The 12,000-nt window shown below is 41.1% G+C and overlaps 1 protein-coding gene across 1 annotated transcript in view; it reads left to right on the forward strand.

Annotated features, from left to right (window-relative positions):
- The window catches only part of CFAP58 (cilia and flagella associated protein 58), a 94,201-nt gene continuing 82,201 nt past the window's right edge, over nucleotides 1-12,000 (forward strand). Inside the window, exons 1-3 of the mRNA XM_036906474.2 lie at nucleotides 1-4,324; nucleotides 8,781-9,062; nucleotides 11,315-11,463. Of these exons, the coding sequence (XP_036762369.2) occupies nucleotides 4,316-4,324; nucleotides 8,781-9,062; nucleotides 11,315-11,463 (440 nt within the window). The 5' untranslated portion in view covers nucleotides 1-4,315. The remainder of the gene's footprint in view (nucleotides 4,325-8,780; nucleotides 9,063-11,314; nucleotides 11,464-12,000) is intronic.

The following is a 12,000-nucleotide window of genomic DNA, read 5'->3' on the forward strand; positions in this document are numbered from 1 at the left end:
TTCCTGATAGGAATCCCACCCTCCCTATAGCAGCTTTTGCATTCTTGCCTTGGTATCTGCCCAGTGCTATTTCCCCTACTTGAGCCTCCTTCTATTTTTTTTCATGTCTCTAACTCATATGTATCATTTAAGGTCAACATCAAGAGTCATGTCTACCATGGACCTTTCCCTAATGGGCCATCCTTCACTGGTCTTCCCTTTTTAGAACTCCTTCAAGTCATTCACGCAGTATTTACATACTGAGAAGTCATGGCCATTTATATGAGTTTGCTGGGGCTGCCATAATAAAGTACCACAGACTGGATGGTTTAAACAACAGAAATTTATTTGCTCACAGTTCTGGAGGCTTAAAGTCCAAGATCAAGGTGTCAGTGGATTTGGTTTCCTCTGTGGCCTCTCTGCCTGGCTCGCAGGTGGCTGCCTTGCTGTGTCTTCCTCAGTGCCTGCGCATCCCTGGTGTCTCTCTGTGTGTCAGAGTTTTCTCTTTTTGTAAGGACACAATTCTAATTGGATTAGGGGCCACCCTTGCTTTAATGGCCTCATAAAATAGCCTCATTTAAACTCAGTCACCTGTTTAAAAGCCCTATCTCCGAATACAGCCATATCATGATGTACTGGGGGTTAAGGCTTCAATATATGAATTTTATGGGGATACAAGTCAGTCCATAACACCAATGGACACAAGGCTGAACAGGATAATATATAGATCCTTGTCGTCTTGTTATTTGATAGCCTGGTAGAAAAGCACATATTAAACAACCATTTCCATGAATACATAATTAATTACTACTGTGGGATGGTCCAAAAAGTGGAAGGCATGGTACTTGGAAAGGTAGTCTGGTGTTGGGGGGCTGGTCAGGAGAGTCGCCCTGAGGAAGTGAGCCTGAAGAGGAGGATGGAGGGGAGTCCAGGTGAAAAGGCAGGGTCCAGTATTGCGGATGTAGAGATCAGCCTTTGTGAATTCTCAGTAGCAGAAAGAGCATGACTTATTAGGAGTTGAATGAAGCCGCCGTGGCAAGGAGTGAGTGGTGGGAGAAGGCTCCTGAAGGTCAAAAGGGGCCAGATTACACTGGGAGTTATATCCTGACACCCTCATTGAAGTGCTTACTACATCCTGCCTTGGGTTGTTTTAAACATTTTTGTGGGTGGGGGAGAAGTGGCATGCATATTTTGCTTGCTCCTTTAGGGAGGAAATCCTTTCTTCATCTCCTTTTATAGTCTCCACAGGGCCCTGTATAGGGCTAGGTATATAGTAGATGCTCGATAAATTAATTAAGTTAGTATAATGAGAAATGAGATTGATAAATTCATTTGCTTTCTTTGTCCGAATTAGGGACTAACTCAATTTTGGGTGTTTCTGTTATAGGCTGAGAGGTGAGAACTTTTGGTAGTATGGTGCCACCTAGTGCTCCCTTTTATCACAACACACAAGGAGCCGGACGGTTAGTAGTGTTTTGTAATCTGTAAAATGGAAGTCTTTTCTTTCATCAGCATAAACAAACTTGTCCGACCACCCATCCTCTCATCCAGTCATCCATCCGTGTTGATGTCCACCTGCATTGCTTTGCTGTGAGTTGGACACATCACAGTTCTTTCCACCTCCTGTGGTCCCCTGATTTCCCATGTTAGGGTATTTCTGTTCCCCGTTTTATAAGTGATGCTCTCAGGTATAAGTGTCTGGATTCCCTAAACTGCTGTTACACTTGCTGTTGACATGTCATGTTCTAAATGATACCATATTGTGTTAGAATTAATTGAAGATTTCTCTTTCTCTCTTTCCCCCAAAGCCAGACTGTGAATGCAAAGGGCAGGGACTCTGCCTTAGTCATCTCTGTGATTCCTGTGGCCAGTCTTGTGCTTGCCATGTTGAATGTGCCTAAAAAAAGTATTTTTTGGATTGAATTACTGTTACTTTAGCAGGTCCTCTGCTTGTAAAATGGCCGTCTAGGAGATTCCTGAGAAATTGAAAGACCTATAGTCCTACAGCTGACAACAGTACAAGGTGGTCAGGGCCCTCTAGGTCTTTCTCTGTTGTTACGTGCCTTCAGGACTGTTATGGAGTCTCTCTGGATCATGGTGGGCCCACATGCTGCTAGTCCCAGTGTGTAATCAGGCTTCCTGTAAACATACAGAGCAGCCTGAATTGTGTTGTCTGCTCTATGTCCACTGCATTTCTTTAAGCTTGGCTTGCAGTTTGGTTCAGCCTGCTTCTCCAGCTTCATTTGCCACCTCTTCTACCATTTCCATACACATTATGCTTCAGCCATATTTAGTCCTGTTTGTCCACCAGATATACAGTTTCTGTTCATGAATAAGGTACAATTGTATACATGTTAGTTTTCCCCAGATTAATTTATAAATTCAATGAACTTCCAATTAAAATTTCTCATGAGGAACTTGAAAAACATCCTGAAAATTATATGGATGTTCAAGGTTCGTGAATAGCCAGTGTAATTTTGGCAGACTTAGGGATGGGGGACCTTGCCTTTCAATCATGGCGACTGGCTACAAAACCATCCTAATAACGCCTTGTGGTATTGGCACAGGAATAAACTAAAGAGCTCAGAACAGACCCATCTATATTTGGGAATGAAGATTTTGAAAAATGGACTCACTCCATTGAGAAAGATAAAAATAAAAGAATAGAAGAAAATGACAATACCTTTATGACCTTGGGGTTCAGGAGGACTTCTTAAATCATACTGGAAAAAATGTTAGAAAAGTTAACACAAAAAGAAGATGAAGGGCTGCAATATTAAGGATTATTATTTTGCAACTGACCTCATAGGCAAAGTTTCCAGTCTTGGAAAGCAGATTAATGTTCAGACCTTACATGGACCTCTTGAAAATAAAAGGAAAAAGACCAGTAAAAAATATGACAATATATCACAAAGGGGACCCCGAGTGGCTTATGAATATATGCAGAAGAAATGCTCAATTTCACTAGTAGAGAAATGCAAATTAAAACAAAAATGTTGACACTACTGCTATGATACTGACAGAAATTAGAAAAGTCACTAATATGAGTCAGTATTTGTAAGACACTTAGAATAGTATATAGCATTTAGTGAACACTAATGTGAGTGTATATGAATAAATAAACTACCATGTGCTGGCAAGGATGGGAGTGGGGGACAGAAACCCTTACACCACTCACTGAAGTGTAGCGTAGGGCAGCAGTTCTAGTGCGCAATCTAGCAGTACTTGCTACCCGTGGCTTCCATCAGGCTACTAGGCATCTTTCTGCATTTGGAAGACAATGTCCTCTATGGGCAGATGAATTTGAGAAAGGCATACCTTTTGAATAGTAATTTCTGGGTTCATGATTTGACTAGACTAGGGAACAGAGCTTTTGTGGGAAGAAAAGTACACATCTTCCTCCAGCAGGGCCGTGACTTGGGAAATGAATGCCTAGGTGGTTGAGGATGAGGGGTGGGAGAAGAGATGGAGATAAAGGGAAAAAAATAAAACAAGAAGGGGTCCTGCATGTTTCATGAGCTGAGGAGTTCACTCCAAGGCTCTCTACCTGAAGTTTTAAGAGGATGGAAAAGGAGAAGAAAGGAGAGAGAGAGCAAGGGAGAGGAAGAAGACAGGGTCTTCCAAGAGGAGTCCCAGATGCTAGGCAGATTTTCACCATGTGGCTCCACTTAACGTTTTTCCAAGGTGCCAAGAACTCTGCACCCTATTTTTCTCACCGCTAATAACGAAACCCTTTAAAGGCAGTCTTTTCTCTGTCTTACTGTACCCTCCATGTAAAATATGAAATCACTCGAACTGAGGTTATTTCTGGTTCCTGCGACCGAAACGTTTCATTAGAGGGCAGAGGGCTGCTGCCGGTCCTTCGCCCATCCACAGCCCTCTGATCCACGTCTCCTGTGCGTTAAACCTCGGCTCTCCATCTCCGGCTCCGGGGTCTCCCGCACCGTCCTTTCTCTGGGTCGCCTCTTCCGCTCGTGTTCTGGCTCTGGGACGTCTCTACGCGCGCACACCTTGGGCTCCTCCCAGCCTCTCAGAGGCACAGCCCTTCATTTTCCTGGTCCCTTGCGAACGTTAGAGGAGCACAATCCGTCGACGGCCCTACAGGCTCCTCCCCTTTCGAACGTCCTCTAGCGCCCCGAGAGGGCGCCGCCGTTGCCAGGCGACCGGAGGACGCGCCGAGCTCGTGGCGGGGGTTCGGCCCCCGGCGGGGGAGGGAAGTAAAGTGGCGCCGTTTCAGTCGCTGGGGGGAGTGCACAGCCCCTTCCTCAGACTGCAGCGCACTTTCTGCGATCTCCACAGCAGCCTCTGAGGCCACCCACCCCCAGAGAGCGCCAGGATGGCCGAGGTCAGGAGTCAGCGCCCCTCTCTCTGTCGCCTCTTGTTGACCCCTCTCCTTCATTCCTCTTCTACTGTCAACTTATCTACCCCCTGTCACATCCACTGATCTCGTCATTCTCCCCATCAACATCCTATCCCCACCCACAGCCCCACTCGAAGCCCCTGACTGCGTTAGTTCTGTTAGTTCTGGTCTCATTACCTTCTGTCCCTCTTTCAACTGGGTGGACACTCCCTACCCCCACTATTAAATTGGCACTGTGTTAAACATGGTAGGAGATCTATGAGTTCCAGACTCACACATGACAGGCGCCCACCCCTAGATTTTGAGCCATAAGTTGATACCAAAAGAGAGATACACACAGAAATATCGATGTCGCACTGGGGGGGACTTGGAAGAAAACTTCATAGATACCCACTATCACCGCTTTCACTGCCTCTTGTCCACCTGTCACACCACGATCCCTATCATCTGAAGACATGCTGTGAGACCTCTTCACTGAACTCTTCACCCAGCACCACCGCCCTGTGTCACTGACCACTGTGTTCATATCTTGTAGTCTCCACCCACTCCCCCACTTTGTAGTGCACCTATCTTCAGCCATACTGATGAGGGGTCATATCTGCAACCATTTATGACTCCCGGTCTGTCCGTTAGCACCCCCATATATAACCTGGCCAACCTCAGATCCCTGTCATCATTGCCACAGTCCCCATCCACCATTGCCCCATTAGAGAGCCTTCCCTCATCTCACCCATCACGTGGTCAGTCCAGCCAGGATTAGCTATTTAACTTGTGGGGCTCAATGAAAAAAAAATGCAGAGCCCCTTTGTTAAAAAATTGTTATGAAGTTGAGACAGCAGAGCATTAAACCAAGGGTGGGGCCTATCTGAGCATAGTGCCCTGTGTAGCTGCATAGGTTGCATGCCACGAAGCCAGCATGATCCCAGCTCCTCTCACCACCATCCTGTCCCCACCCCTGCTCCAGTCCCTTCTCTTGTCATCTCTACACCTTTCACTCTCCTGATCACGCCATCTCACGGGTAGCAGTCTCCCCTTACAAAGCCCATCTTCCTGAGTCAACAGCTCCGCTCCCTTCTTTCCTTACCAAACAGTCCTTTTTATACCTCCCGTCTTCCTCACTCCTTGGGCTCCATCACTCTCCTCTCTCTCACATCCATGCTGCTGTGGTCTTATCGCATATTCCCACTACCCAACCTCATTCATACCGTTTTTCTTCCCCTTTCTTCCTCCTGTGCTTTCTAGTTCTTAATTTTTTCCATTATTTGCTTCCGAGTGTTCCCTCCTTTTCTCCCTTGCTAGTCCTTTTTTTTCTTTCTTTCTTCTTCATTTTCCACAGATAAGCCCCAGACACCAAGATCATGAGCAAATTATTTCCCAGTCTCCTTTCCTTTTCAGTATCTCTTCTCATTTCTGCCTTCTTTAATTTTTCTTGTCACTTGAGCTCAGCCAAATTTTTCTTATCTCTGCTTTCATAGGTCTCTGTTTCCACTGTGGTCTCATTTCACAGTGGCTCTCTTTTCCTTTTCCTTCTCTTTATGGATTGGTATTTCGAGTACGTAGAACAGTGCCTGGCAGATAGTGGACACTCAATACACAGGTGTTGAATGAAGGAACACCATAGCTCTTTTCTGATCAGTTCATATTGAAATCATGCTTCTGAAGTAGATACCTATAATTGCTGTAATAGTGTAGATACCAGCAGGCCATTGGTCACAGCTAAAAGCTTTCTACTTTGCTTTTAATAGTGCATTTTTAAATGACAATAGGACAAATCTCTTTTGTTCATAAAAGTTTCTTTAAAAGTTTTCTTTTGATATTTTTCCATTCCTGTGCTTAGTGCCAGGTATACAGGGAAAACCTGATCTACAAACAAATCATTAGGCTAGTGATCAAGTGTTGACATTAATACCATTTACAGGGTTGGAACTGAGAACATTGCCATGATAAATTGTTGTGTGCTCATGTTTAGCATCAACAAGGGGAAAGCACAGAACAGCTGCAGTACCATATTTCCTTAATATGATTTTTCCTCCTTTGTGGAATTGCTGTATTGTGGTCTTTGCAACAGTCAGCTTTTAAGTCAGGAGGAAAACCTCTGTTTTGTTTAATATTTGTACTTATGTTATATGAAATGTTACAGATATTTATGACTCCACATCCGACATAAGATGTGGATTGTTTTGCTTGCATGCCATTTTTAGAAATCCAATCAACAAACAGTACAAGTGTTTTGAAAACCAAAAATACGTAGGCTGTCTCCATGTTAGGCAAGACAGGCTAGTCAAAGCAGAAGGTAAACTGCCTACTTACTCCAAATCTGCAGGGTGAATTTGAATCTTACTTTATTACTGAGATTAGAGATTGTCTCAGTTGATTTATTTATCAATAGAATGTGATGTGAAAGCCCTTTTTAATGTAGAATATCCAAGTATAATGTTGCGAACATAAATAAGACCTTTCAAACCTTATCAGTTCTTTGCTGAAGTCTTGAGTGGTTCCCTGTGGCCTACAAAGTAATTCACTTCATATTCCTTAGAATTCCATTCAAAGGCCTCCAGTCTGAACCTAATTTCCTGTCTAGTCTTCTCTTTCCTTTTTCCTATAATACTTATTATACTTCAGCCTAATCAATCTCAAAACCTATATACTTGGTTGGCCCTCTGCTCAAGCTTTCCTGTGGGCCAGGAATGCCCTATCTCTCCACATCCACCTGTGAAAATTCCACTCTCCCTTCTGGGCTTGCTCAAATGCCACTTCCTTTATAAAATTTGCTTTAATTTTTGCTGTTGGGACTAATTCCATCTTCTTATATATCCTTGTAGAATTTTGAATCCATTTTATATCATGTATCAAATTTTATGCTTCCATTATCTGAAAATATCCCATCAGCTATTGATGTATACATTTCCTGTGAGAAGGCTGTTTATTCCTTACCTTGGTATCTCCTACAGCCTCCATCATTGCAATTTGCATATAGCAGCTAATAAATATTTGCTGAATAAATATGTTAACTTTACCCATCCATTCTTTTTTACTATCATGATGTATCTGACAAGAAGTAGGTATATTAGTTTGCTAGAGCAGCCATAACATAGTAACACAAGCTAGGTGGCTTAAAACAGCAGAAATTTGTTGTCTCACAGTTCTGGAGGCTTGAAGTCTAAAATCAGGGTATTGATAGGATCATGCTCCCTCTCAGACTCTATGTAAAATCCTTCCTTATCTCTACCTAGCTTCTTGTGGTAGCTAGAAGACCTTAGCTTTCCTTTGCTTGCAGCTGCTTCAGTCTAACCTCTGCTTTCGTTTTCACATGGCATTTTCCTGTACCTGTGTCTGTGTCCAAACTACCCCCCATCCAACCCCCAGCTTTTAAAAATTGCAATGTAGTTGACATGTAACATCGTATTAGTTCTAGGTGTATAACAATGATTTGATACATGTGTATATTATGTAATGATGACCACAGTAAGTTTAGTTAACACCTATCACCAAACATAGTTAATTTATCTCCTTTTTTATAAGGACACCAGTCATATTGGATGGAGTAGGGCCCACCCTACTCCAGTATGACCTAAACTTAACTAATTATACATGCAATGACTCTATTTCCAAATAAAATCACATTCACAGGTACTAGAGATTAGGATTTCAACCTACTTTTCTAGGGGACTCACTTCAACCCATAATAGTAGGGAATTAATTCTTATATATGTAACTCCTGGGTTTTCCTCTTAGTCATAGCCAGACTTGCTTTAATTATACCTGTATGTCTGGGATTATATTTTTAAATAATTTGTTGTCCAGCTAATCATGGAAAACACACATGGAAAAGGCCCATGAGGATTGTACAAGGGGGCATGTCAGTATACCTGTGGAGATGACCTAGCCTAACATTTTTAAGGGATAAAAATGATGGACTCTCTTTTAGGAGAGTATTCCATATTTCAGATAGGTTTCACTGTATGTGTGGTTTCATGGTATCTTTACCAGGATCTCCTTACATCTAATCTCAGCATACCAGGGTTTCCCTCTGCCGTCCTGGGGGCAGTGAGAAGCAGGATGGAATGAAAAGAGATAATTATAACATAATTGGAATAATCATAACAGCTATTGAAATTTGAGTGCCTATTACTTACCAGGCATTTGGCTAAGTGTTTAACATTAATGATCCCATTTAATCTGTTCCTTAACACCATGTGGTAGGAAATAGTAATCCTGATGCATCTGTGCACAAATACATCATCATATTTGTATGTACAAATCCATGCACCAGGGGATGAGCAAGGAGCCTTCCCATTCTGTAGTCTTAATTTTTCTGTTTGTCAGTGGCTTTTAGTTTTCTTGTATAAAGGTCTTATATTCATGGATAATAACCTTAATTCCTGAATAGTAATGGTGTAAATGTTGCAAAGCTTACTCCCATCCCTGCTTTTTTGTACAGGAAAAGGGTGAAAAAGTAGTACTGGAAGAAACTGCATTTGAGGAAATAGAAAGAGATTTCCAGGAGGTTCTCAATGAACTTGCAGGAGATGAAAGTCTGGAGCGATTTAGGATGGAATATGAGAAGCTTCATGCTGTCATGAAAAAGTCTTATGACAATGAAAAGCGTCTGATGGCCAAATGTAGAGAGCTAAACGCAGAGATTGTGGTTAATTCTGCAAAGGTTGCCACTGCCCTGAAGCTCTCTCAGGACGATCAGACCACCATCGCATCCCTGAAGAAGGTCAGTGATCTAGAAATGGAACCAATGGAGAGCTGCCATCAGTGCATCTCTCTTTATAAAATATCATTCTATCATTATATTGGCAGCTCTAGGCTGGTAGTAAATGAGTTACTAATATAAATTTACATGATTTATATATTCATTAAGCCTAGGGAGTGATGTGCATTTTCAAAGAATATTAGCCCGGGTGAATTTCACTATGAGGAAAATAATGTAGGACCTTACTGGCTTGGTTTCTAAGAAACACTGGGGTAGCAAAAAGAACTGGAGTTAAGTAAGTGTGATATTACGTATGTCTTACATGATACAAGATGAGTAATTAAATATCTCATAATGGTAGTTTGTTAAAGGTATTTTCATACTTCTACATTTTTTTGTTTTAGGAGAGATTACCTTGATCCTCCCAGTTCCTTTTAATGGGAGAACAGGGATTTGGCATTGGAGGGATGCTGGGGCTTTGTTTTACACTTAATTTTTTCATCCTCAAGTGTGTTGCATTATTTTGAAGGTAAAACATGTATGTTCCTTGTTGATCTCAGGGTGATAAGAAGTTAAGACATTTGAATTTATAAATAAAACCCTAGCGATGAGAAATAATTCACAAACTTTTTAGATAATTCCCTTGATATCATGCAGTTAGACATTACCCAATTCTAATGAATTTCTGAACCCCTGCAAAATGTTTTCTTAGAAATAACTTTTTCTAAAGTGTCATTTTCTCTTCATTGTCATTTTCTTCTTTTTGCTGAAAAGCCAATAAGGCTTTAATTCATTTTATAATGAGAAAAAAACCATTTTATTGTCCATGAAAAAACTAGAAGTGGAAGTCATGAATTGATTAAATTATGATTGGTGGTGTTGATTTGGACAAAACTTCATATAATCATATTTTCCTTTAAATATCTTTCATTTGTTTTGCTGAAAATAATACATATGGTTGCTACAGAGAAACATATCCTATAAACTTCCATTTTGTTTTGAATGCTGTAGTTACACGAAACTCACCTCTCTCTTTCACTCAATAGTGAGTGTGAATTTACTTAAATACCCTCTTCTGCTCATTTTATTCCTTGTCAACATAAAAGTGGAGTATTTCCACCTGAAGCTTATATACCTATATAAAGAACTCACATTTCACTTGAAATTTTGCAAGAAAATTAAGTGGCAGGGTAAAATTTAAGGGTATTGTAACATTTACTGGGCTTTGTTCATTTATTCAAATGGCTGTAATTCACCCTTAAGTATTTATGTTAGTATTCTACATTGCATTTCATAATAGTAAGGAAGCCATAGCTGCATGAACCGTTGTTTCCATTCCCTGCTATGGGTTTTGTTTTTCCCCTGTTAGCATTGGAGAAGAATGCTCGGGCTTGGTTTTCTGTTAATGGAAATTACCAATTTGCATATAATTGTACATAATTTGGTTGACAGTGAAGACCACCTTGCTGTTCATTGTTCTGAAGCTCACATTGCCATTCAGGAGCTCATTTAGGACTAGAGGACAAACATTATTTTATTTGGAATCCTTCAAGAGCTTCAAATTTAAGGCTTGGATTCGAAACCATTCCTTATGTGATAAAGCTTTCTTTTTTTTTTTTTTTTTACCTGTAAAACATTTGGACTTAGCACAAAAGCTTTCATTTTTAATTTTGTAAACCTGTCTTAACATCCTTATTAGTAAATCCTTATAGTCATAGCTGCCCTTGCAGAATGTGAGCCTTGTAACCACACTTACCCACACAAGGAAAAAATAACCTTTGTCAGTACCCCTTCTAAAAACTGCTGTTCAGTATTGACTGCCTCATATTGAACAATTCCATAAGTCAATATAAATTTTTTTAATTAAAGTATCATTGATACACAATCTTATGTTGGTTTCAAATATACAGCACAGTGGTCCAACAGTTACCCACATAATTAAATCCTCACCCACTCTAGTGCAGTCACTATCGACACAGTTAAGATGTTAGAGTCATTAACTGTCTTCTCCATGCTGTACTACTGTCCCCATGACCAACCTATATTGTGATTGTGAATTATTGTGCCGCTTTATCTCCTTCCCCTCCCCCTTGGTAACCACTAGTCCCTTCTTGGTGTCTGCCAATATAAATTCAATACATAATTTATAATATATAATCTTCTTTCCTCATAGATGACTACTATATTATAGTTGTTTTCTTATTCTATTTACTCAGTTTACCTTGCATTGAATCCTAGTTTGGTTTTTCTCATTAATGTCCTATGGTATCTAGGAAATTGAAAAGGCCTGGAAGATGGTGGACTCAGCCTATGATAAAGAGCAGAGAGCGAAGGAGACAATTCTTGCCCTGAAAGAGGAAATTGTGAACCTAACCAAACTTGTCGAGCAAGGGTCTGGACTGTCAGTGGACCAGGATAGCAAGTAGGTCACAGCCTGCTTGATGTTTGCTGAACTTGCTTTTGCAGAGGTCTCCTTCTTCGCCAGACAGTTTGGGGCTTGCCAGTGTTACCTTGAATGTTCTTTGTGAAACAATTTGTAGTTGTATTAAACTTACGGCTCTCTAAGGATCAGTCCTACAGTTTCAAAATGAGTAAAGATTTTAGGCTTATTTCTCACACTTGTGTGGGATGGAAATGGCTGCCTTTCTACCCAGATTTCCAGCTCCTCTCACACATCTTCTGCCATAATTAGTCATACCACCATCCTTTCTACTTCTCATGTTCTAGGCCAGAAAACAGGTTCTAAGTCGTTATCCTTTGAAACTTCATCTTGCTGATTGAGTCTTCTGGGTATCACTTTGCTCTGCCTCTCCTCCCTGTCACCTGTGTTAATGTCTTGGTTCAGACCTCCTATTCTCTGCTTGATTAGGCCATAGACTACCAACAAGGAGACATCTCCTCTCTTTACTATCCTCCATACATCGGATCTAGGCTTCTGAAACATGTGCCTGCCGCGGAC

The sequence above is a fragment of the Manis pentadactyla genome, chromosome 8 (genome assembly GCF_030020395.1).
Source record: "Manis pentadactyla isolate mManPen7 chromosome 8, mManPen7.hap1, whole genome shotgun sequence".
Classification (NCBI taxonomy): domain Eukaryota; kingdom Metazoa; phylum Chordata; class Mammalia; order Pholidota; family Manidae; genus Manis; species Manis pentadactyla.